The sequence below is a fragment of the Symsagittifera roscoffensis genome, chromosome 9 (assembly GCF_963678635.1).
Source record: "Symsagittifera roscoffensis chromosome 9, txSymRosc1.1, whole genome shotgun sequence".
In the NCBI taxonomy this organism is placed as follows: domain Eukaryota; kingdom Metazoa; phylum Xenacoelomorpha; order Acoela; family Convolutidae; genus Symsagittifera; species Symsagittifera roscoffensis.
In genome coordinates this window covers 19,132,840-19,159,936 of record NC_087070.1, presented here as the reverse complement: position 1 = coordinate 19,159,936, position 27,097 = coordinate 19,132,840, and the positions used below count along the sequence as shown (strand labels likewise).

Here is a 27,097-nt window from a genome sequence, read left to right as displayed (position 1 = left end):
TGGATCCAAGACCCAGCTTTGTAGTTGTCTTCCTATGTAAACGGAAGCTGATTAAAAGTAGTAGTTTGACTGATGGCCTGAAAGTAGTAACTTTTTACTTAGCCCTAAGCAGACCAGAAAATCAACTAGCTAGGTCGAGACGGTGAAAAACGAGTAGAATTTAGGTAACTGACGCCGGCCGTCCATAGGTATTTTTCTACGCTCCGTCTCTGTAGTATTTGGGCGAATAATAATAAATTAATACACATAATAATGAAGGATTTAGGATAAGTTCCAGGGGAATTGCTTCCCTGTCACTTTTAGTTTATTGAGTCTCATAGAAATTCAGTTTTGCAGAATTGATGCAGTTTGTGCAGTCGCAGCATAATCTCCAGGTGCAGGGGAGGTTTTCGTTGAATGTCGCAGTGAAGTAGCGCCAGTAGATAGTTGACAGTTCTTCTTTGCATTGCGTTGATTTGATGACATCTTGGTTGAGATGTTTATTAAATATGTTTGAACGTGAACATGCTCGTTGCCAAAAATCAGATTCGCATTGTTTCAGTCGGAAGCATTTGCTGGTATAAAAGGGTATTGCGTGTGATCTTGTTATGCCTGTATTAATAATCTGTACATAGTTCTCCCAATCAATGTCAGTTTTCGAGTTGATAATGCTAGCAAAAAGTAAAACTACATGCATTTCATGATATAAGGACAGTGGTAGTAAGTGAAGTCTTTGAAGACGCGATTTATATGAAAGGTTGTTTGTGCCTAATATCCAGATACTTGCTCGACGTTGAACCTTCTCAATGAGTGCCAGTTCAGACTTAGATGGTTTCCAAAGAGACGATGCATAGCTGATTATTGGCACTACATATCCTCTCTATGCATTCTTTTTAGTGCTTATGGTCGAGCTATTGGCTAGGTTTCTTTTTAAAGAGAAGAAAGCTTTTAGCGATTTAGCGGATCTAGTTTTAGCGTGTTCCGTCCAAGACAGGTTGATTGTGACTATAAGTCCAAGATCTTTCATAAGATCCGTTCCTGGTATATTCTGTTTTTTAAAGTGAAGGGTTTTGCATTTACTTAGGTTCAAACTCATAAGGTTCCTGGAGCACCAGTTCCAAATTTTATTCGAGTCGATATTCAGGGTTATTGCGTTATCTGAGACAATTTTATAGTCGTCAGCATAGCCGAAGCAGTTGGACATGGCCACCGTTGGCAGATCATTTATGTACAAAATAAACATGAGTGGGCCAAGTATTGATTCCTGCGGAACCCCACTTGTTATTGGCAGTAATTTTGAGATGCAATGCCCGATTCGCACTTGCTGGTATCTATCACTAAGATAATTTTTCAGTAGACCAAGGCACGCGCCACTGAAGCCAGTATGAGAAAGCTTTTCAATTAGTTTCAGGTGGTTGACTTTATCAAACGCCTTTTCAAAATCGAGATACAGTGATGAAAGGTTATTTACATTCTTGTTGTCGTACTTTAGATAGATTTCGTGGAGATAGAGTCTGATGTTACTAATGGTTGAGCATTTCGTTCTGAAACCGTGTTGTGAGTTATGCAGCAGTTTTTGCACCTTCGAGTACATTTTCTCAAACATCAGTTTTTCTAATACCTTCGATGTAGCATTCAGAAGACTGATTGGCCTGTAATTGGAGACTACCTGTTCGTTATTTTCCTTGTAGATAGGCACTATTTCACTTAATTTCCAAGTAGATGGGAATTGCTGCTTGTTCGCAATCGTAATGAAAAGTAACATTAATGATTTTGAGATGGAGCTCCAGAGCTGTTTAAAGAGCAGGTTTCCCATTCTATCAGGTCTTTTTGACTTGTTTATGTTAAGATTTTTTAAAATGTCTTCTATTTCGATGATATTAAAATGAAAATGATTTAGGAGGGTCGTATTATCACTGTCTAGGTTTGAGTCATATGGAATGTTGCTGTAGACGGAACGGAAATACCGGTTAAAAAGTTCAGCTTTATCTTGGTCGGAGCGAGCTTTTTCACGATCGAGATACATATCACTAGGCACAGTAGTAGAACGCCGAACGTTACGCAGATATCGAAACGCCCTTCTTTGAAAAGTTTTCTCTCATGGTTTTGCTGATCCATCAGAAGAGCATAGGCCAGGTTTGTTTGCGAATTTTCCAATTTCCTGAGGTTAGCTTCGCTCGGCTTTTTAGTATATTTATTAGTTAATGTAGCTCGGATTTTAATAAGATTAGAGGTTGAGGGGGTTACCCAAGGCGCCAGGGACAGCCGATGTTTAGTTTGTAAGGGAATGTGCTTTATTAGAATACTATAAATCCACTGGTACCACAGTCTAGCCATAACATCGACATTGCTGTAGCAGTATGGCATGAAAGGCTCCTCAGCTATTTGATCGTTTATGGCTCTCCAGTCGGCTTTGGTATAAGCAAACTTTGCAAAGTCGAGTTCAATTTCATGTGGTCTCTTGCGGCGGAACGATTCGTTAGACTGAAATTGAATCCTTGCCTTGTAAGGCAAGTGATCGCTGGCGAAGTGGCTTTTCAGAAAGTTATCAATGCAAACATCAGAAAGAATATCCCCATTATTGCATAAGATAACGTCCAATAAGTATTTTCTATGGTCGATTTTAATCCCTTGTTCATAATTAAAGCTGCACAGAGCATCCAATTCCACCTGTTCATTTTCAGCTCTGGATGTCAGTGTAGACCAGTCAGTTTGTGCAAAATTAACGTCTCCTAATAATATCACATTTCGAACTGAGTTTTCTTGTTGCACATATCTGATATGGTTTAGTAGTATCATTAGTTTAGTGCTGACCAGCAGTAGGAACTGTTTGACAATGCGCTATATATGCAGCAGAGTAACAAGGGAATTTTGAAGTGAAGTATAGTGATTACACAGTCTGGTGAGTCAAACATGATTCTCGTGTAAGGTATATTCTTTTTCACTCCAATGAGAACTCCTCCATGCTTAGTATTACCGTTTTTACTGGGACGGTCACTTCTATGTATATCAAACTTCGGCAGAAAGAGCGCTGCATTGTCTAAATTTTCGGTGAGCCAGGTTTCCGTAAGGCACACTATATCATAGTTATCACTAACTTGTAGACTATTTGAGAGGTCAGCTCTTCTGTTGTAATCTAGAATGCTTCGTACATTGAATAAAAGAACAGTTGCGTAGTGGTTTAGTCAATCATTAGCCTCCTTTGGGTCCTCATAGACAACCCATTTATTGTCTTGTCGTATTAACAGTTTCCCATCGCGGATCCTGAGGTCTTTTTTGTCAATTTTTTCGTTAATAAGTTCGTGACGTTTTTGTAGCGCCTCATTTTCTAGTGTTGCTTCCTCTCGTGATAGCTCACGACTGAGATAGACTGGCTTGTCGTACGTTTTTAGTTTGCTTGCCGAAAAAGAATAAGCCGGCGCTGCCAAGGATTGGACACTTTGACTCGGATTGTTCGGGTTTTCGTATCGTTTCGTGGTCCAAGTCTCAGTAAATCTTTGATGTTGCAGTTAGCTTCAATGTGGGCAAATACCTGCTGGATTTCTGCAAGGTCGTGTTTCTGTCGCTTTCTAGGATCTCTGTCGTCTGATTCTTTCATTCCTCGCACTCGTACTCCCGCAGGGACCATTGTTGCTTCAGGTGTTTTGCGAATGGTTGCTGCTGGTTGATTTACTTGCATTGTTTTAGGTGGATCAGATTTATCGATCATTGCAGTTTTGATTTCGAGAAGAGAATTTTTGAGTTCAATAATTTCGTTCTCGATATTCGTAATTTGGCTTTGATTGGTTTCACTTACCTCCATTTTTGCAATGAGAGAATTGATTTCATCGCGTTTGTTTTGCTCCACACAGTCATTGCACAATAGCATTACATTTGTCTTCAATTCATTTATTCCATCTCTTGCTGTTGCACTCAGATTGGTACATTTTTCGATTAGGTGAATTTTGCAAGAGCAAGCTATACAGATCAGAAGTGGGTCACGTGCACGCACTGGTCCTTTACATGTTTTGCAGGCTTCATCGGAAGCCGAAGTTACTCGGGAACGAGTAGCAACTTTCGCTTTATCGACCATTACAACGACTGGGAGAATAGATAGGTAAACCTATGGTTCCCGAAAGGGGAGTCCTGCGGTTTACTGTTTCTACTCTGAGGCTGGGAACAGATATGTAAACGTAAACCTATGGTTCCTGAGAGGGGAGACCAGCAGTACAGTTTCTATTCAACGAGAAAAACTTACTTAATAGGTGCAGTTGCAATTCCGAAATCGACACTCAAATGTTGCCAGGTGACCTTCTCTATTGCACGAGTACAATCTTGTTTTTCAGGATGCTCTGGATACCTCCTAGACCCTCTTTGTTCAGATGGACTTCGTCTTCTTTAAGATGGTATATGCAGTAAGTTTTGTCGCACAGACCTCTGTATTTCCAGTTTCTTTTTTTTTAATCTCAGAAATCCGTTCATGTCTGATGCTCTCTTTCTGTACTCACCGCGATGTGGAATGCCAAGGATAAAGATTTTTGGGGCTAATTCGTCTGCTAATTTTGAAATCTCGTTGGCTATGTCCTGTTCGGAGACAGAAGATGGTACGTTGCGTCGTTACCACCAATGAAAAGTACAATTAGATCGTATTTACCCTTTTCCGGCAAGAAGTCGATCACACTGCCAATCCGAGCTCCAGGTAGAGACAAAATGTTGAAATTCGGGAAAATTAGATTTCTTACTTGAGAGTCTGCAATCAGCAGGTTTCTAGATGAAGACGTTCTGAATTGATGATAACGTCTATACATTTACACGGAGCAACCACGGCTACTCCGGAGAAACATTAACCTGAAAGCAAACTATTTAATAAGTGTGACAACCGAATGTTACAAAGAAAATAAAAGTAAAGCATTAAAATAACCGGCTGTTCACTAGAAAATTGAATTGGTCGTGAAACGAAATGCAATTTAATTATAGCATGGCTTGTGTGGTTTCAAACGCGTTTTCTGTCGTTTTCTATTCAAGGTAAAACTCGATTTTTATGTTTAATGTTGGCGATGTCTTTTTTAGTAATAATCATGGTAGCTGCAAAGGCAATACAACAAGTTTCGATGTTTTCTAAAATATACGACGAGTTTTTTAAAGTGAGTAGAGCTGTATTTTTTTACAATAGTATTTAATTAAAAAATATATTTAATTATGATGGTTTTTACACACGCGAGAGCAAGTGTCTTAAATTTTGTTTGCGTAGGGTCTGGATCCTTCAAAGGGAGCGCAAAATTTCTGGAACACGCTCTTTCTCTTGCGTGTTGATGTACAGTATTTGGAGAATAAGCTAAGCGCAATGACAACCGATGATATTTTTGAATTGAAGGTGAGGCTGCCGCTGTGTCCCACAATTTAATTCAATCGTTCTAACTGACAGAGTGTTTGTTTTTCAGGAAACAATCAATTGTATATTTTACCATTGTGTTGAGTCTCTGGATGAAACTAATCCTATACGAATTATTAATTCTATGCAGGTATTTTTTTGCTAAATTTAAATTGAAGGTTTCAAGTTTTATGCACATTCCGTAAAATTATATTTTTTAGACTCTCAGTGTGTTCGTCCGAGAAATAACCAAGAAATTGCGCGGTGCCAATTCAGCTTATGACCAGATGGATGTTTTAATAGGCTTCGACTCGGCCGAAATTGTCATTCCAGTAAGTCTGCAAGTTTTGATATAGATCAAAGCTTATTACTCATTTTTACGTGTATCAGAACCTACATTTAAGGTAGGTTTATGGACTTCGTTTTTTAAGTTATTAATCTTAGAGTATAAATGTTTTGTAAAGACTTCAATTTCCTCACAAAAACAAGATTATATTCCCTCTGTGCATAAATCTTACTGCAAACTTCTTCTTTAAAGTATCCCATGTGCCGAAGTACAACATTGCTGAAGTACAAGGTAGCCGAAACTGAAAATAAAAATTGAGGATAATTGAAATTTTTGAGTTCTTGGACCGTTTTGCTTAATGACAGGCAACCAATTATAATGGCCATTATTCACTTTTCAAATTCTGTCGATTTGAATTAATGGAGTGCGGTATGTATTTAGACAATCGCGTAATGTATTTAGACAATCGCGTAGAATTCATTATTAAATAGTTTAAGCTACAATTTGAATTACGGGCAGCAGTAGTGGCCCCTGAAATTGTTACGATTGGAGCTAGTTCACTGGACAGAGCCCTTAGCAGGTATCCCAACGTGAGAAGCCGACTAACAAGAAGCGACCTGGTTCCAATTATCCCAGGTATCCTTCGGACAATTCTGGTCTCCTTTGAAACAACCGCGGGTCTCAGTTTCCATGATCCCAAAAAGCAAGTCTGCAACTTATTCGCCGGTCTCCCCCGTAGATCTCTCGTTATTTTGTGATGCGACGTCATTAACAACAGCATAATGCGACATCCGAGAAAATCAAAACTTGTACCACTAACAACAGATCCGCTCATATCAAAATTGGCGATATCCCAAATATTGTTGGCTTAACGTACGTTCAACGAGAAGACGCCGATGACATCTTCAAGGACCTGTTAAGTACCAAAATTCCTATACTGCATCTAACAAGACCTGTCCAAAAAGAAGCAAAAACAACCTGAGTTTACAACTGTCTACCAGTAGCTACATCTCAAGCCCTGTCTTGAAATAAATATCGTGACAGATATCAGAAGATTTGACTACGATATAAACCAAATCGTGCTGAAAAACAAACGAGCATCACAGAAGAAGCGAAAACAGCTTACAGTCGCAGCTCAGTGATAAAGCTGGTAGGTCTTCTCTTCTATACAATATCGTTTCTGAACAGCGCCGGTTAACCCCGTGGCTCGGAAGAGTCGGGATTGTTTCTGAGTATGTGTAGGACCTGGAGAACTTGTAATGACGCCATCTTCAAAGGCGAACTATCCTATAGTTGTGTTGCTTGCGGGTGCAACCTCCACTTTTAGCCGACTTGTACTGCACGAACCTCTGTGGCAATCAGTGGCAAAAAAGAGCTTGGACAAAACGCCATGCTACTTTGTAACATCTGCGTTAGCAATAATGAACGCGATCAAACTTTTATCAAAAGTCGTACCGTGGCTAGTCGGTATGAAAATTTTGACCAAAAATGGAGAAATTTAACTTAGTCGATAAAGTCGAACAGATAGTCAAAATTGGCTAAGCTTGTCGAAGAGAAGATGAACGAAGCTACACTGAAATCCTGCAATTAAGTGAAGGAAAGCTATGCGAACGTAGTAAAGAAATACGAAAACGAAGAATCCGGGTCCCTGGCTCGGACACCTAAAGAACGATTCAAAAGCGTCAACAACACAAACTAGATTCTGAATACAAGGGATTGACAAAGATCCAGACAAAACGCGGGACCAGAATTTTGTCCCAACATTCGAAAAAACTACAAACGTGATGAAAACCGTTGGAGTTGAACCTGATTTCATTGAGCTGCGAGGTTAGGAATACTCATTGCTGAATGAAACTAACCGATGACAACCTAACTTTGCCCAAAAGTACTGAACATAAGGGAAATTTGAAAGAGATGAATATTTTCCTCTCCAGAGCTCTCTCACTTGAGGATTCAAAGAACGAAAATATGTCAAAAACGTCGCAAACAACTCACAGATGAAGAGGTTCCACGTGAAAAATTGAAAATACGGAATTTTGAGTTATACAACGACAGGATCAAGGTAGCATTCTCTGACGAGCCCGCCCCAAATGCTTGACTATACAGTCTACAGATACTTCAGCTAAATGCACAAAGTCTTAAAGACTACCAAAGACGCTTTAATTTCGCTAATGCTGTACAAACTACTTCTTACAATCTAATATGTATGTGAAGCATGGCTAAACGACAATTTTCTTAACTCAGAATTTCTTTTACTAGACTACGCTATTATACGATCTGACCGAAAACAAGAAACATCTCAAAATCCCAGTGGTGGTGTCATTTTTGGCGTTAAAAATAGTATAAACTGTGAAGCGCTCAAAAGTGACGTGAATAGCTGCCTGGTTTGCATGATTTATCTAGCAAACGAAGAACTATACTTATGTTCTTTCTACAATCCACCATCTGACAGCCGCTATCGATAAAAAACCGAGTACTTCGAAAAAATTTTAATGTAAATCCCAATAGGCAGTGAAGCCATAATTTGTTGTTACATCAACTGTCCTTCCGCAAAGTGGGTCATCTTCTTGAGTCCGGACACTAATGAACAAGAAAAACTAGACCTTTTAGAAGATAAAATGTTTCGGCAAAGCGTAGAATTTCCAACACGTGGCATGAACACTTTAGATGTTCTGCTCTATCAAAATTGCAATTTCTTCTCTACTCGCATCGATGACTTTGACAAGATATATGACTGTTCAGACCTTTCCTCCTTAAGATCTACCATTCAATTAAAATACCTTGAAGTCTCTCCAACAAAAGAATAATTCTACAGCTATACCTGGGATGACTCCAACGCTATCTTAGAAAGCATGGAAGAAAACCTTTTCGAACTCAACTGCTATTAAAACATAGACAACTTATACGATAACATAGACAACTTGTACGACAACTTGTTCCATAGAGAGCAAAGTTCAGGCAATCACTTCCTCCATGGATAAAATCCATCACTTCAAACCTAATAAAAATTTTAGAGACTCAACGAAGTTTACTTGAAAGACGACCCACAAGCTACAGGAGACCGAAAGTAATAAATCTAAAGGCTCAAGTAAAGGAACTGTGCGAGGAAGATAGGATATGTTATCAAAATTCAGTCTTTGGAACAAGAAACACGGACAGCATATATAAGCATTTAAAACATATCAACCGATCCGCTAACATTCCAGCAACTCTTCGCTACAATGGAAACACAGCGTCAACTCCCCTAGAAAAGGCAAAATTATTCAATGAATTATTTATTTCTACTTTCTCACCCAGAGAAAGCTTTCACATAAATGATTTGGTGAACACCCTTGACGTTAACTCACCGACTCTAAGTAATTTCTCTATCTCTTCTAATGAAATCAAAACTCTCCTTGATGGTATCGATACGGCCAAAATGCGGGGATCAAATGGCTTGCCGCCTACGTTCTTCTATCAAACCAGAAGTCAAGTGTGCTTGATTGTGAACAAACTCTTTGAAAACATGAAGAGCCTGCGCAAGCTCCCAGCATCTTCGAAAACTCCAGCAGTAGCACGAGTATTCAAGAAGGGTAATCCTAGAAATGTGGAGAGCTATCGCCCGCTTTTACTACTTTGTATTGATAACAAAATCTTTGAGAAATGTGTTTATAATCCTTTGTGCCAACACTTCAGGATATATAACGAAAAATCAACAGGGGTTTGTGCGAAAGAGATTCGTTATGGGTAATAGGCTACAATATATGAACAATATGTACTCCGCAATCGACCAAGATCCCAAATCGGAAGTAGTTTCCTTTTATGCTGATTCTCAAAAGCTGTCGACAGAGAACCACACAAACTCTTACTAGAAAAAATTAAATTGTATTGGTGTAAAAGGTTGTTTTCTGGAATTTCTGGTTTATAAATGATCTGCCCGATGTACTCAGATTCAGTGACCCCTTCATCTTCTCGGGCGATCTGAAAATCCTGGCCGTCAACGAAACAAACGAAGTTCAGTGCGACTTGAAAGAAATTGAATATTGGGTTCATGGGAACGATATGCAATTAGCAATAAGCAAATGCGCAAAAATTGAATTTCGAGGACATTTGAACAATCTGATTTTAAATGGAATCACACTTAACCTAGGAGTTTGTCAGCCAAAACCTGAATTGGAGCTCTCACATAAATGAACGCCTGAAAAAAGCGAACAGATTTCTCTACTGCCTACGTAAAAACATAGCCTACAATACGTAAAACTTGGATTCTACAAGTCTATTCTATTGCCAAAACTAATCCACGGAACACACTGCTCAGCCCCCTCAAGACAATAATTGAAAAAACTCGAATCGTTCCAAAAGAGGGCTATCAAATAGACCTACACGGACCAGCTGCGCCTGCTGAATGTCCTACCGCTCCCACTCTACATGCAATTGAATGACTTACTACTCTTTTAAAAGCTATGCGAAGGTCAAAGCGAACAGAACATCAAAATTCCGTTCAATAATCCTATCACCAACCTGATATTAGAAATATTTACCCTGAAGAAAACACGAATCGAGAAAACCAGACACGAATTCATTTTTCGGACAGCGAGAATCGCAAACCGAATTGCCGTCAACGTGAATTATCGAATTTCTAAAGGCCTCAAAAAACGAATTTTAGCCCTTATGTGGAGATACGTCAACGAACGATTATCAAACAGCAACATGTGTATATGGCAGCTGTGATGTGATTGCGCTAGTTGTCGAACTATATGGACAATCTTTTAACGCATGAAAACGGGATGAAATTGCCCTCCAGTTTACTGGGAAGTCAATACAACAACAACAACATACTCGTCATTAAAGAGACTTATAATATATTAACCAATCAGAATGGAGATGAGAAAGCAAGCTTACGAAATAAATACTCATTCATTTCTTCCTTGTCTCGATTCTTTTTGGTTAATATAGTATGTGTCTGCTTACTGACGCGTCTGAATACGCGGATGTCTAAATACTGTTAGGTAACCGAATTAATACTTGTCAGCAGACCGCGGGTTCAAGTTCAATAACTATTTTTTGAAGTTGACTAACTATTTCTGAGAAAATGAAGGAAATGAACTAATCATAGAGATGCGCTTCATTTTAACTATTTCATTAAAATTTTTAAGGAAACCGACAGTGGTTTAAAAATTAAACGCCAAAGGCCTGTGACCTCATGGTGGGGGATGCGCTTAGAAGCTATAAAATAAAATCTTAACAGAGAATTCATGGAAAATGATTTTGTTTTGCTGTTACTGCAGCAAGTCTTCGTAAAAACGCGAGGTTTAGTTAATTTTTTTTTCAACTAATTTGATGGTTTGTAAGGAACTATTTATTTAACTAACATCCGGGCCTGCTTGTCAGTGTTTTTGGGACCAGTAAAAACAGTATTCCAGATCATTTTCGGCACTTGAACAACCATATCTTTTTTTCGAAACTGTTGTACTTCGGCACGGTTTTACTGCCCCGATAGAACATCTTACTTAATTTTTATACAATCTCCATATTTACTATTTGTTCCTAAATACGTTGCGTTAATTTCACCTTTATTCGGCCCGGTGAAGTAATATTTTGAATGAAACTGTCATATTTAGAAACTGATCAGATGCATTGGTAAAATTATCAGTGGAAGCGATTCAATGCTACTGAAGAAGAGAGCTGTCCGTTTGGCTCTTGTGGTCGCCACGGTAAATTATCTACGATTGCTTACAAATATAGCAAAAGTTGTTAGGCTGAAAAAATCTTTCCTTTTTTATGGTTTTGTGTAGATCAACCTAAAAGTTTTGTATTTATCATTGATGTTCATTTCGCTTTTAGACAAAAGACAATGTGAACCAGAACCCGATGCTGGACTACTTCATGCGGGTGAGCATCTTCGAGAGTCTATGTGAGCTGTTCTCTTGTGGAACAGCAGACAGGACAGATGTGGGCACAGACGCGGTCATTCTTTTGCTCATTCTCATCAACTACCGCAAATACGATGTAAGGAGTAGCTCATTGATTCTAAGGTTTACCAACTATCGAGGGCTATCAAGCCATTAATTTTGTCGAATGTAGTCAAATAATTCTCACGATTAAATCTCCTGGCTTCCGTTCCAAAAATGAATCTTGTATCACTACTTAAAAAGATCATTATATCCTACTATTGAAGCTGTCGGCAAGTAGATCATTATATCCTACTATTGAAGCTGTCGGCAAAGTAAATCTCGTACAAGATCAAAATAAGATACTGGCATGAAAATAATAATTTGGAAACTTGCGATTTTCAGACTGCAAATCCGTATGCTGTCAAACTGTCTATCCTCGACAACGAACTAGCCCTAAATGTGAGTGTTTATCACTAATATACGCGGGCTCTTCATCACATTAAAGCAATAAGCAAGTTTCTTGTTTCAGGGTTTGGGTCAAATCATCAACAAGGTGTTACAGGATTTCAACGCAAATTATTCCACTAAACAACAGCAGCAGGACTCCAATAGAGGAGGCTTCTTTTTCTCAGTCACCAATGCGGTAAGCATCATCAGACATCCAAAAAAAAATCATTAATCTTGCTTCCTGATAAGATTTTTTTTGGAATTAAATCATTACTGAGTTTGAAGTTTGTGGTTGTGTAAACTGTTACCTGTGGGGAAGTCGCATTGTTTCAGGTCACAAACCTGCTGGTTGGAGAGGAGAAAACTCTGGATGAGTACAGGTAATTTACATTTTATACTATCGAGACGATTGAAATATTTGAGTGGCTCCCAAATAGCCGTCTTGATTATCAGTGCCAAAACGCAGAATAATTATTTTGGTCTGCTTTCAAGGCTCGGATGGTTCCGCTTCTCAGTTTTTATCTTTAGCCGTGATCGTTATTTGTGGGGTCCCAAAAAACATAAAGACTAAGTTTAGCGTCTAGTAGTTTTAAATAAGGGTCAACCACATGCTTGATAAATAATAAAGATTTGAACAGTTCGTATGCTAGCAATTTGCATGGTAGATTTAAGTGTTTTTTAGTTTGTTCTCAAAACGGAGGTTTACTTGGTAGTATTTTCTTTTTTATGTTCATAGAGTGAACGATGCTCTGCTGTTTGCATTATACGAAGGTGTTCAACTGAACCGAAATCTCATCTCAGTACTAACGAGGGTAAATTCATGATTTATTTAATATATTGTGCCCAGCAAATCTTAACAAATTATCTCAATTTAATTTGTTTTAGAATCATTCAGACGAGCCTGTGAATATTCCTGATCAACAAGGTATAAGATTTTGATAATTTTAATCTCATCTTTTTGTTCCGCCGACCACCAAAAGCGTGGATAAACTCTGTATTCATTTGTCTTTAAGTGTCAATAAAAGAAGTGAAGACACTTATCTAAGGCGTGTTTATTCGCTTTTTTCAGGAAAATTTTTTTTTTCGCGGTTAGATTTTTGAATTGAAGACAAACAAGGGTGCTTGTATCTGGGCAAAGCGCTGAAATATCCTACTGCCCTTAATAATTTTCAATTTGAAAAATTAGATAAATATTGTGGGGGATGATTTTTGTTCTAAAATCATCCCCCACGTTATGTTTCGCTTATGAAACCGTAACAAATGGACTGAATAGTCTGCATCAATCCCCTTGGAACGTTTTTTAAGCCGGATTATTTCGTCCCTTGACCGTTATAGAACGAAAGATGTACAATGCCTCTTTGTTATCCCAAATTGGCGGTTTTCAAACCCGCATAATTTCACGAAAAATGATCAGAGGTGGGTGAATTTTATTTTAAATTTGAGTCCAGGGCATCGATACCTTTCAGATGGTATAAAATAATTTCGTCTAAAATGGTAGTTTAAAATTTCGAAGTTTGTCTAGAGAAAAAAGACCAACTCGAGCGCAAATATTCGGTCACTTTTTTGAGATTTCCGAGCATATTAAAATTACATTTAAATCAAATTTTTCCAAACTGATTTTGTTCTGTTACATAACAGGTTCCTGTTTTAAAGTAAAAGGTTCTTGAAATTCAAAGAGCTGTAATGTGATACGTTTTTGTCTTTAAAACTCGAATATTGAAATTTTTCAAAGAAAAGTCGGGCATTTTTTTTGTTTCCGTATGTTTTCTTTGTATACAAATCCAGGTACCTCAAATAAGTTTTAGATGGGAAGAGTAATAAATCGGGTATGAGCTCTTCACTCGTAATGAGACTGAAATTCGCATCTGTGCTCTCCACAGTATGGCTTGTATGTGAAACATATATATCAAATGTCGAATGTATCGATAGCAACTTGTGGGGTATATAACGAAGGGACTGATATGCACCTGTGATGAACATATAGTCCTTTCAAATCTTTCGGGGATGCCGAATATTTAAGAGTAATGAACGTACTGAGAGCTCTTATATAGGTTTTGCAGATTTTTTTTCAGGAAAAAGTCTTAAATTTACGCTCAGTTTTGATTTTTCGCGGTTTGACTTGTGATTTCTTTTCAAGTTCAGCGCATTTCTTTTGTTAAAAGAAAGGCAAACTCCATCGAACAGCAAAATTGTAAAGATCACAAAAAACGTGATCGACTTCTAATTTTTAAAATGGAAATTAAATTAATTGAGTTAGGACCGAAGTGGTTAACTCATAGAGTAATTTCGGATAGGGTACTCCGTCTGCTCGTCACGCTATCTTATTTTCGGCCGGATAGATTCGGGCAACTTCTTAGTCTAATACCGATCCTAATCTTACTCTTATATCTACTAGTCTCAGGGTGTTTAACTAGTCTCTGCTAGGCTCAATAGATCTAGAGTATACTGGCTTATTGCAACTGCTGAAGTTCTCTTGGAGAGGCAACTAATTTCTAAGTTAAATTCAAATCTCTCTGGTGCTGAAATTACAAGTAATTTCAGCACTTACAAATAAGTGGGTTGTTAGTTAGATGGATTATGATTGGTTAATATTAATTATTTTACAGTGGTAAAATATCCAATTTATCCAATAATAAAATGTAGTTTAGATCAGGTTCCACCCATCCGGGGTTTACAGAGTTTTTTAGAACTATCTTTCTTCTCTGCAATTTGAAGGATGGATGATGAACGTTGGTATTTGGCGAACATCATTTTCTTGTCCGGTTCCTCTTGGAGAAGAACGTTCCAGGACGCTGGAATTATGGATAGGAAATTGTTACGTCATTCGACAACAACTGTGATCCCCAATGAAATCAATCCGATTTCAAAATGGTTTGCTATGACAGGTTTTTCTGTATTATGTAGAGAACTTGTTTTGTGTGCAACCTAGTCTGGGAATGGCGTGAAGATCGTGTGTGGAAGGGATGCCTTGTAACTCGGATCTGTACGTATACTTGAACATCGAGGTGGTCATTGTTCTAGTTCAATGAAGTCCTTTTCTGCGAAGTCAAGTAGTACTCTAAATACTTCGAGTTGTGATTGTGGACGGCATGTCGGTTGTGTTTAGCCATTCTTTTGTTCGAGTGTGATGGGATCATCTAGTCTTTGGATATTCGTCTTTGTTGTTGTGTATGATCTATATACTGCAAAGTATGATTTACATTTTATAAAATTATGTTAATTTGGTTTTTTAATCGTGATTTTAGTAAGTCGTTTTCACAAAAGCGTTTTTTTAGTTCGGTTATTTTGAAGAGTTACTCACCCTTGAGTACCTCCTATTAAAAATAGGAGTGTGGTCACAAAGCGTGGATGTAGCGCGGTGGGTTAGGCCGGCTATAGAGCATGCTCAGGACGTCCTCTCTGGTGGGTTAGGCCAGGAGTGGGAGTATGATTTCATGCTGTTTCTTTGAGAGGTCCTGTTATGTGATAACGTTTTATGTTGGGTTTATGTTGGTCTTTCTTATATTACTTTGGTTGTGTCCTTTTTTCAAAAATCAAATTGTTTTTGGTATGGGTTTGTCTTGCGACTTTTTTGTGTTTTATTATTTCTTTCTTAGACTTTATAATAGTCTTCAAAAGAATAAATTATCCAGTTTTAAACTGGGTCAATCCGGTTTGGGTACCGTTGGTTTTCTTTTCTTAGTCATGCTGTTATTTTATGATTTGTGTTGTTTAGTAAGCTGCGTTGGTTAGTTTGGTTTAGTATATAATTCCTTTCCAACCGGGTTAAAGGAAAGTTTGAAACTTGTTATCGTGTGTTAGAGTTGTTGATAGTGAAAGCATGAAACTTAAAATCATTATTTAAACAATTCTTCGTGAGCGAGCTGTGTGAGTTTGGATAGAATTCTTGTGCGCGTGAATGAAAATTTTGAAAAGGTTAGTACTGCTTTCTCATTTTATCAATTTATTGCATAGAATTTGAATTTTACTGCGTTTTGGGGAAATTTAAAATTATAAATTTTCATTGTATCTAAGTTTACTGCTTCATGGGGAAATAATTTATAAATAAAATTACTACATTTGGTATGAATTTTACTATATTATTTAGTGCAAGAAATTAACGAATTTTAAGAGAATTTAACAACTTTTTATTTTTCTTTTTTTCTTTTCTGTTTTGTAGATGATCGTGGTGTGAAGATGTGAAGACTAGAAATATAAATCAAACATTGATAGAAAATGGTTCGTACTAATTTAAATTTATTAGTTAAGGGTATTTCAAATTATACTTACCTTAATCTTCTGGGAAAAAGCCGTGGGGGAAGATGTCGTGAATCATATCTGATGTTGTTAGTAATTTGGCTAGTATGCGTATTATGTTTTTAGTTTGTAGCAGTGGCCAAAGCAATTGAAGTGCTTTAATGGTGTTTAGTTCTTCGGTGCCTACTGCAAACTCGTAAGGTGTGTTTTGAATGAGGTTATATATTTTATGATTATATTTAGTATTGTGAATGAATTCTAATATGGGTATTTCAATAGGCTGGATAAATTCATGCGGGATAATGAAGGGTCTGGATTCTTCGGCCTTGAAGGTCTTCGTGATGGGACGGAATATATACATTTGGGTAACTGGGTCATAGTTGCGGAGGATGCCGTGGAGGTTAGTATCTTTGATGCAATATGTAAAATTAAGGAAAAATGGTGACGTGTACTTTGAGTTAAGAAACTGAAAACGATGGTGAGGTTGTCTTGATGGGGTATGCAAATCAAAATGATTTTGTATAAAACGATAGTATGTATATGTGTGGGTTTGTTAAGTGCGTAACATAATATCGTGAGAACAGTGCAAATCGCGTTCCTGTGGTGAAAGGTTAGTGAAAATAGCTGAAATTTATTATAGAAGCTCTCGTATGCTTGAATATCAGCTAGTGATTCTGAAATTTTGTGGTCATTCTTTCTATCAAAAATATTAAGTGTGAATACGTATGATGTTTTGATGAAAATTTTTTCTGTTAGTTGCGGGTTTGCGAAGAGGTCTTCATCTAAAAATTGGTCTTGATTAGGGCGGATGATATTATGATCGTAATATTCTATTGCAAATTCGTTAGCTCGGGGTGCAGTGAATGTTTTTAGTAACTTTTTATATCCAACGTAAGTAAATTGTCGAGGTGTTAGTGTTGTGGTGAGTCTATATAACATGTTTTTGTTCTTTTCTATGCTGTCATGAGTATTTGCTAGTGGTAGGCAAAGGGGGTTAGTAAAATTATAATAAGCTGTCCAATGAAGTGTTGGCATTAAAACATGTTCATCTACAAAATTGCTTATGTCATTAGTATCGTTAGGTGTGTTTAATGTATATTGCGGAAATGAGGGTAAGGTGATTTCAAGAAAATTTTTTGTGTTGGTGTGTTGCGGGTGATTAATATATTCGCGGGCTGTTCCGGGTTTGGTTGGGAATGGGTGATTTGGAAATTTTCGTTTAAAAGTGCGATAAGCTCTGTGAGTGCTAGTAGCTGTTTCGGTGGATGTGGATGATTGTGCTAATGATGGAGTGTAAGCTGAGGAGGGTGTGGGAGCAGGTGGATTTGAGGATGTTATTGTGGGTGATAGTTGATGTTTTGTAAGGGTGTTGGGGTGTATTAATTGTTGTTGTAAAGTTATAAAGTTATCGAGTTCCTGGGAAATTTGGGGGGTATTTGGGTAATTATTATATGATCTGTCGGAATGAAGTGGAGAATAGGTTGGGGTCACTTGGGAAGCATAAGAAGGAGTGGAAATGGATGGGAGTGGATTATTAGATGGAATTGGTTGAAAAGGGGGTTTTGAAAAAATTGAGGAGTTGGTCTGGGTATAATTAGAGGGAGATGGTTCGGAGTCTGCAAATTTGTCGGGGGTTTCTACATTAGGGTTATTAAATTGTGAGATAGAATATAAAACTGAAATATCTGAGTTAGTATCAGAATTCGTGCTTGATGATATTTTAATAATCGGAAAATCGGGTGGTGGGAAACCAAAAAGTGGGATTATTGGGATTTGAGATTGGAGGTTGGCTGGGTGGGAATTTGAGCGATGGAGGGATCCAAGTTGTCGGCTCAACGTGGGCTAAAAAAATGATTATGTTGAGACTGAAAAGTGGTGGTGTGGGTTTGTTCTTTAATTTGTTCGTATGTTATATCATTTTGTGAATGATGTGTCATTATATGTTGGATGGGACTTTGTGTTATATTCGGTCTAGAATTTGGATTTTTTGTGATTGCTAGATTTCGGAAATTACGGGGATCTAATGTTAATGAATGATTTTGTGGTAGGGGTGGCAACTTTGGTGCGGAAGGTGTTATCTCTATATTATTGTGTTCTTCGTCGTAAGTGTTTTGTCTTGTGGATATTTTCGTGTTATATTCTTTAATTTGTGCATCTAGAAGTATTTTGTTTATTGATGATGAAAAAATTCCAAAAAATCCTGCAAATAGTATACGTGCTACACTTGCTTGTCTGTTTACTTGTGTGTGTATAGCGCATGTGTTATAGATTCCTTTTAAGAGTGAGAAAAGAAATCCTATAAAATTAAACATGGCGTATAAGATAGTTAATTTTTCTAAGATGTAATAGGGCCATCCTAGAAAAGCTAGAATTTCGTTCTTTAAGGTGACAAATTTGAAAATGTTTATAGGTGAAATATCTTGTGGTCTGTATTTTTCACCGTTTAAATATATGTAGTCTTTAATGTCTTTAAAATATCCGCTATAATCTTGTGTATAAATATCTGCGAATCCTGCGGTTTCGGCAAGTTTTCTTAAATTCTGGTCAATTGATTGTCTTTGTATTGTGTCCATTTGTGTTGATAATTCCTGAAATTGTTGTGTTCTAATGTGATGTTGGATATCTGATTTAGAATATATTCCAATTGATTGTAAATCAGTATTTGGATTACGAGCAATAGCTCTGATGCTTTCGGGTGAAATTTTTTTGAGTGATTGCATTAATGTAGGGTATGGTGTAAGGAGATAATTTTTATCTTCATCAGGATTCAGTTGTACTACATTGTGGCTATTTTCTGATCCACATGGGACTGCGGTATCCCAAAAATATGTTCGTCTTGAAAGTGTGTCGACAAAATGTACTTTATTTTTATAGAATATAGGGATTCTTTTATAACAACGTTTGTCTTCGAAAACATATTGAGTATACTTTTTTGGTACAAGTATAAAACTATAAAATATTTCCTTCGTAACCTAGAAAATTTGATCTGTTTCCTGATAATAAGTATCCTGCGTAAGGTATTTTTAGTACTGCTAGTGCGAGCGATTGTAGGATTTGTGTTCTTTCCAATTCGCATAGTTGATGAAGTGTCTCTAATTCGGAGAGTGACATTTCTTGAAAAATTCGTTTAATTGTGTAGTCTAACTTCATATCTAAGTGGATATCGTAATGAATGTTACCGAAATAAGTGGTATTCATTAGTGATAGTTCTTGTAAACGTGTGCTTTTACTGTCATGTGGTTTTAGTTTTCCACCAGGTTGACCTGTGCTTTTTAGAAAGTTAACTGGGATGTATGATGTTCCTTCATTTATAGGGTGACTTGTGGCATAGGGGTCAAATTTTATTTTTCCAGTGGTCATGTCGAAACCTTTTTCGTATTCGACAAGTATTTCAGAATATTGTGTCTTATAAAGTGGATTTCTGTATTTACATGCAATTTCTGTTTCTTGATAGTTTTGGAAACGTGTTAATTTATTTTCTATATCATGATTATTTCTAAATTCATTACTTTGTTTTCGGGATGGGTTTACTTGTTCGTATGGAATTGATTCTATAAAGTATTTTTCATGAAATTTTATCATCCGAGCGTGTATTTTTGCTACTTGGAATGTTGTGCATGTATCTTCGGGAAACCAAACAATTGTTGCTTGGGTCCGTGTTGTAGGGTCACAATAACCTTGATCATTTTTGCAAGGTAATCTAATTCCTTGATAGATCATTGTGTTATCAGATAAACCTCGTGTGAGTTGTACTTTTTCGAGTTGTATTTTCCAATCGAAAAACATTAATTATTGATAACCTTTATTTTTTGTGTCTGCTTTGCAGTTTGAGGGGTCATTTACTCCAATGTGTGGTATCCAGTGTTTATCGTGTATGTCATAAGTTAATCTTCGGTGTGCGCCGTTGTATGGGTATTTTTCGTCTATTTTTATATGTCCTTGATATCGTTCAAGTTGTGCTTGATGTACAGAATCGGCAAAGACTTGGAAATTTACTAGTTTCCTGTCTGTGTTTCTATTTCTTGTGATGTTCAGTCTGATTAGTTCGTTTTTACAATCATCGGGATTTAGATGTAAAAGTTGTTCTATAATACTCTGATAGAATGATTCGTGATCAAGTCGGTTCTTATTTCCATTGGAAACTTGTGAACAGTGTACTTTCTTTTCAGAAAATGTTGCTGTAAATTTATATCCTGTGACTGTTGTTGCTGGGGGCTTTTGAATACAATGTTGCTATTACATTTGTAGTTTCTATAGCTTGTGGTTCTGTTTCGCATTGTGATACTTGATTTATTGCATTTTTGTGTAGTGTTTTTTGTTCGTTTTCTTCACAATCGTAGTGTGTAACTTATAAATCCTGGGGTCCTGTGCGAGGAGAAGGATTTGTGTTTTGGTCGGAAAATATTAGAAAAAAGATGTGTTGAAATGTTAATATTTTTAGAATATACATGTGTATGATATTCCTGAGTATGGGTCATAAAATGTGATGTAACCAATTGTGTTTTTTGTATGTCTATCGTATTTATATATTACTTCAGTTGTTATAAATGGTGGTAGTAGCGATTGACCTGTTATATTTGGTGGATTTTATGGGTAGGGATGTTGAACAATCTTGTTAAGTTTGATCGTGATTTCGAATTTCAATTGGAGACTATTTTGTTGAAGTATTTGAATATTGTGTTCACGAATATCTTCGTGGATATCTTGTCTATATTGTAGTCTGTTAAGTGCCCAACTGTGGAGTCATTTACTATCTTGATGTTGTCCAAATAATGGTGGGGGTGCTACGAACGTATTCCAATCTAGTCGTAAAGCGATATTTGTTGATGATTGTTCTCGATATCTAGCGTCGAGGTTATTTGGAAAATTTAAAGGGAAAAGCGTCGGTGAAATTTGACTTAATGATGGTGTTGACGGTAGTGATAATGTTTCTGGTAGTGATGATAGTGTTGTATCCGTAGAAATATCTATTGGATCATTCACTAAGTTTGGTTCACCTTGTGTATATGAGTGTGTTGCCCAATATGGTAGTCGTGCGGTGGGATTGGGGGGGGGGTTAAAGGGATTTTCACGTATTTGTTCAGATGTTGGTGTTGAACCTAAGTAATCTGAGGGTATATTTGAGGTGCTATGTTGTGAAAGTAGTTGGTGTTGGTGACTGGGGTATATCAAAATGAACTCTAGGGGTTTGAAAACTTCTATTTCTTCGTGGATCTATAATTTGTCTATTTATTTCGACTGTATTTTGGTTTTGACTAATGTTTCTCATTCTGCTTAATTCTTGTGGTAATGTGGGGTACAAATTATATGTTGGTTCACTTAGAGGTGCCTGTCGCTGAAATGGTTCTAATGGTTCGGATAAGCGAGCGTGTCGTTCTTCAAAAGTGTATGGATTATCTTGAAAAGAATTTCGTGTGGATGTTTGGGGGTTTTGAGTAGTTGTGGGTATTGCTGGGTTTTCTTGGGATGATGTCGGTGAAGACTGATTTTGTGATTGTTGTTTAGCAATTTTTGAAAGTGTCCGATTGATTTTTTCTAGTGGGAAGATTTATGTTTATTGTAGTATTCTTCGATGAAAAGAATTAGAAGGATTGTTGCTAAGGCGAATGTGACTATTGCCTTTTTTACACATTTGCACATTGTCAGTATTAGGGATGATAAAAATATGATGAAAATTACAAATAGTAAAAAAAATATCTGTTCTACTAAAAATTGTTCGTATCATTTAAAAAATAGACTTTGAATTGTCGTACCTGTGAATATGATCAATGATTTGGGAAAGTTGAAGATATATTTCAAATAGGGAGTAGAAATTTAAAAAATGTTGTTAAAGATTATTAAAATGATTATAAAAGCTTCAAAAGTATCAAATAGAAATATGAACAAAAGTTTGAATAGTATGAAAAAGTTTATTTAAAAATTTAAGACTTTATTTTTGAAGATCTGGACTGATTGAGAGAAGAGCATTTAAGAAATGATTTCTTCGCCGAATATTTTTTGTTGTTTGAGGCGAGATTCAAGTGTGGTCGAGTTATTTATGGATTTTTTGACAAGTGGGTTGAGTTTTGTGAAAATTTGTTGGGGGCTAATTTTATGGTGTTCGGGAGGTCTTCTTTGCTTTATTTTTATTTGTCGGGTGATCTGGGGTATTTTTGAAATATTTGTACTTTAGGCCAAATGAATATGGTCCCTTTTTTACTTTAGGCTAATTTGCCATTTTTGGTTGGAGGGTTTTTGAGGTCTGAGTTGGGAAAATATTGTTGATCTATGAGTTATTAGATAGGGGAGGGTTGTAATATTATGGTAGTATTTATTTTAGTTGTCAAGTTTTAGCGAATTGCTTATTTTTGACCTGGAGGTTGTAAAGTTATAGTTATAGATATTCCTGGAGTTTAGTATCTTTCGGCTAATAGGTTGGTGTTAGAGATAAAGAAGGTGACGGATTTAAGTGAATCCTATTGGCTGAAACTGAACTAGAATTGTTGCGTATTTGTCAGCATGTTATCTTGAAAAATGAAAGTTCAAAATGATCCAGTGGTGCAAAAATTATTAATTTTTTAAAATCAAAGTTGTTTTTGAAATTCAACTTTCTTTAATATTTTAGATTGTGGAATGAATGTTTTGTAGTTTTTACGTGGTTGATTTCTAAGTCGTGATGATTCTCTATGTTCTGATTTTTCTAGTTGTTCTTGTGGTAAAATTTTTTCTACCATTTTCCTGTTCTTTCTTTCTTTTTGAGGTATTTTTGGGTCTGGTTTTTTTTTATTGTTTTTAGCTTTGATTTTTGTTTGATTTTCTTGATGAATGTTGTGTTGTTTATCAATTTCTTTTTCTGTATGTGGATGATTTTGAGTAACTTTTAAACCTGTGAAAGAATATAATTGAGTTAATTCGCGTAGTCCGTATTCTTTTGGGTAGTAGGGCAATAGATTGCTACGATGTTGAACAATTTCTTTTTTAGTTGAATCTGTAAGTTTATACGTCACGTCAGTGGGTTTGGCATTTATTTGGTATGGTCCTTTTCGAAGGGGTTGTAATTTTTTAGAGATTCCTTTTTGCGTATTAAAGTTAGGTATTAAGACAAATGTTCCAATTTTTAAATCTGTGGCTGGTGTAAAGCTTGAATTAATTTGATCGTTAATGTTTTGCCTTTGTAACAATTTCTTTGTTACTTTTTGGTAAATTTCATTGTGTTTTTTTATCTCTATTTAAAATCCGTTTGGTGTGTGTGCCGGAGGCTAATTTAAGATTTTGTGGGTGATGAAAATGATCTTCATCATGTGTGTGGAAAGGTAGGTTATAACAAATTGAGTCTTTATTTGGTTGGCAATAACCTTGTGCATTTTTATGGGAATTTGCTGTAAACGTAATTGGTTTACGTGGCTTTTGATTAAAAACCATTTCGTATGGTGACATTCCTAAAGTTGTCGTGATTTGTGAATTGTATGCTAAGGGAAATAATTTTTTATCTGCTGACCATTCTGTGTATTTTGTATCATTTCCATTTATGATACATCGGAGATATTCTTGTAGTGAACGGTTCATACCTTCGACTAAACCGTTTGTCCAAGGTGCATAAGGTGTACGTGGTTTATGTTTGATGTTATATAAGTGGCATACTGTGATGATTTCATTATTTATAAATTCTGTACCGCTATCTGTAACTAAGATTTCGGGTAATCCGAATTTAGCTATCCAATGTTCATAAAGCGTCGTGTAAGCATAATAAGCATTACAATGTGGTACTGGGTTGAGTGCTACACACAATGTGTGAATGCGTCAACAATGACCATAATGTAGGAGTTTCCTTCAGAAGATGGTGAAATTGGTCCTTTTGTATCGAATGAAATGCGATGGTTAAAATATAAACTTTGTCCTTTAAAATCTTGTTTTTGTGCTATTTGTTTTTGATTTGGATAAGGTTTGTTTAATTGACATATTATACAATCATTGCATAATACTTTTATCCAAATTGGTGCATTTGGGAAATAAAAAATTTGTGTAAAGTTTGAGTATGTTTTTTCTGATCCGGAGTGTCCTTTAGTATTTTGTGCATGTGAGATGTTAAAAGCTATTAATATCATACTTAAAGGAAGACAGGGAACTTTGGAATAATTTAATTGATATTCTAAAAGATCTGTATTTTCATTAATTGTTGTGTTATTAAATTTTCGAAAATATCGGAGGAGTGTTTTATTTCCTAAAATTGTGGTATCTGCTTTTATGGGCTTAGTTTTGTATTTGTGCCATGATTTTAGTTGTCTAATTACTGGGTCGAGATTTTGATATTGTTTTAAAAGTTCAAATGTAATTTTATCTGTTGGGGGGAGAAAAATATTGTCAGTTTCTTGTTTTGATAGGGGAATTGTGTCAAGTGAGTCATGGAGATCAAAAACTTGATTTATTGTGTATTTTGAATCGTTTGTTTGCGGTCCTGATAAATTTATTTTATCGGTTAAATTTTCTTTTTCAATTAATGGAAAAAGGTCTTTTTTATGCGAGTGTTGTTTTATTCTTTTTTGTTGAGTGTTAATTTTTATCCATTGTGAGTATGGAATTGGTTTAAAAGTTAATGTGCCTAGTAAATCAACTTCGTAGTGATTATTCAGGCAATCTAAGTAGAGTGGGAAATGTTGTAGATTATTTATCTGTGATTGATCAATATCAGTTTTTACTGCATATTTGCATTCTAGTCTGGGTGATGTTTAATCTTTTGCGAGATAAAATTTAATGTTTTGTGGTATTTCAACTGTAGTTTTTCTTGTGAGTAATTCAGGTGGCGTATTTCGACTTAATGTATCTGGTAACGCAAGGTTTTTTCCTGCTGTCCAAACTATGTGTAGATTTGGAAATTTCATTAGAATTAGTTGAAATCTATAAACTTAATGATTTGGATTTGAATTTTGTGTAAAGAGAAATATAATTGGTTTGTGATCTGTGAATAGAACTGTTGGGTGTTTGGATCCAAGTAGCACAAATTCATATTCTTTAAGTGTATAAATTATAGCTGTACATTCTCTCATTAGAGTTGAGAGTCGTAGCTCTGCTTGAGTGAATAATCGTGAATTTGCTGATATAAGGTTCATTTTATTTGTTCCACTATGTGATTGTAGCAATGCTGCGCCGATGCCAAAATTTGAAGCATCGCACATTGCATAGAATGGTTGATTTGGATCTGGAATTGTGTTTGAAATTTGTTCAGTTAAAAGTATTTCAATTTCTTCAAATCGTGTTTGATGTTCAGTGGTCCACTGAAAATTATTTTGTTGTCTTTAAGAGGAATTCTTGTCAAAATTTAACATTAAGAGGAATTCTTGGTTTTTCTTTTTATTTGTAGGTGGCTGAAGTTTTTGAATGGCATCAATGCGTGATTTTAATGGAGTGATAGTTTCTCGTTCTATATTATGTCCTAAAAATTTAACGCGTGTTAGAAAGAAGTGTGATTTATCGAGAGCTGCCTTCAGATTTTCGTTCTGAAGTATTTTATGATACTGTTCTAAAACTGTAAACATTTCTTCTTTAGTTTGTGATTGCATAAAAACATCATCTAAGTATGTGATTGCATTTTTCTTGAGTATTAGTGGTCTAAAAATTTTACTCATAAAAGCTGCTGGTCCTATGGATATTCCATAGAATAAGCGATTAAATTCATATTGTTGATTTCCAATAACAAATTGTGTTAAACGTCGTGATTGTTCATCTAGTGGCGTTTGATTATAAGCACTATTCATATCTGCGGTTGTGAAAATATTATCATTTATCTTTGTTAAGATAACTTGTATGAGTTCAATAGGCCAATTGCATTTTAATTCGACAATTAGTGAATTGAGGTATCTAGCGTCTAAAACTATTTTTAGTGATTCACCTTTTTGCTAGAATGATAACAGGGTTGATATAAGTGTTACCTTTTGGTTGTTCTTCCTTATTTACTGGTGAGATAATTTCGTATTGTTCTAAAATGTCAAGTAATCTGTTTACCTTGTCATGTAAGTGAATCGTTACTTTACTGGCTCTTTGTTTTTTGAAAACTGCGTTGGGTTTTAACGGGAGGTGTAGTGATGAACTAATTTTTCCAACGTCAAATTTTGATGTTGCGTAGACTGTTGAATATTTTAACAGTTGTTTTGCTAATTGATCAAATTCAATTTGTATAATTTGTGAATGTTCAAAATTAAACATTGTTAAAAATTTTTGTTGTTCTTTTGTGTAATTTGTTATATTGAATGTTGGTTTAAAATATGGTGTTTTTGTGAAGTAATCTGTGTTTTTTTTTTCATTACCTATTATATTATTTATGGATAATTCTTCGTCAAGAATTGTTGATTGGCAAATATCTAATAATTGGAGTATATTATTAACGCGGTAGGCTACTTCATTTATAGGTGAAATTGTAGCATTTGTTTCACAATATCCTAAAAGTCCTAAGGGTAATGTTACTTGATATGGTGTATTATTATACACGTGTAATGAAATGATGTCGGAATTCGTGTTTTTCGAATATTTTATGGATGAGATTGTAATTTTGAAAAATTTGTGGATTCGAAGTCTGTCATGAAAAGTTGTTGTTTATTTTGACTTTTGTTTTACTGGTGAACGTGTTTTATTGAAAAATTATATATATTTCCTGATAGTGGTTTCAGGTGTTTCCGTTGTTGATTGTAAATGGGATAAAATTTTGAAAAAAATGGTGGTTGTTTGTTTAATCTTTGGAAGAATGTTAGGGCTGTATTTTTTGTTTTTGTGTATTTATCTTTGATATGGATCTTACTATTTAAGATGTTGATTGTTGGTATATATTTAGATATAAATGGTATGCCAATGATATTGTGTTTAATATCAGTAATATGAAATATTTGTTTAAATGGTTTGTTTAAAATTTTGTTTTGTTCCATTGTTCTCGTGGGAAGAAGGAATGATTGGATTTTT

The 27,097-nt window shown here is 35.8% G+C and overlaps 2 protein-coding genes across 4 annotated transcripts in view; one reads left to right on the top strand and one right to left on the bottom strand.

Annotated features, from left to right (window-relative positions):
- LOC134853949 (uncharacterized) overlaps positions 1–4,830 on the bottom strand; it is a 231,074-nt gene extending 226,244 nt beyond the window's left edge. For both annotated transcript variants that reach the window (XM_063869963.1, XM_063869962.1), the window contains exon 1: positions 4,820–4,830. The gene's annotated coding sequence lies outside the window, so the exon portion shown is untranslated. The remainder of the gene's footprint in view (positions 1–4,819) is intronic.
- Positions 4,831–5,031: 201 nt separating this feature from the next.
- The window catches only part of LOC134853948 (armadillo-like helical domain-containing protein 3), a 35,387-nt gene continuing 13,321 nt past the window's right edge, over positions 5,032–27,097 (top strand). Inside the window, exons 1-11 of one of the 2 annotated variants that reach the window (XM_063869959.1) lie at positions 5,032–5,102; positions 5,210–5,332; positions 5,400–5,480; positions 5,551–5,661; positions 11,216–11,308; positions 11,439–11,603; positions 11,891–11,947; positions 12,018–12,131; positions 12,269–12,315; positions 12,672–12,747; positions 12,821–12,860. In XM_063869959.1, coding sequence (XP_063726029.1) covers positions 5,037–5,102; positions 5,210–5,332; positions 5,400–5,480; positions 5,551–5,661; positions 11,216–11,308; positions 11,439–11,603; positions 11,891–11,947; positions 12,018–12,131; positions 12,269–12,315; positions 12,672–12,747; positions 12,821–12,860 — 973 coding nt within the window. In that variant the 5' untranslated portion in view covers positions 5,032–5,036. The remainder of the gene's footprint in view (positions 5,103–5,209; positions 5,333–5,399; positions 5,481–5,550; positions 5,662–11,215; positions 11,309–11,438; positions 11,604–11,890; positions 11,948–12,017; positions 12,132–12,268; positions 12,316–12,671; positions 12,748–12,820; positions 12,861–27,097) is intronic. The other variant, XM_063869960.1, reaches the window with a different exon arrangement.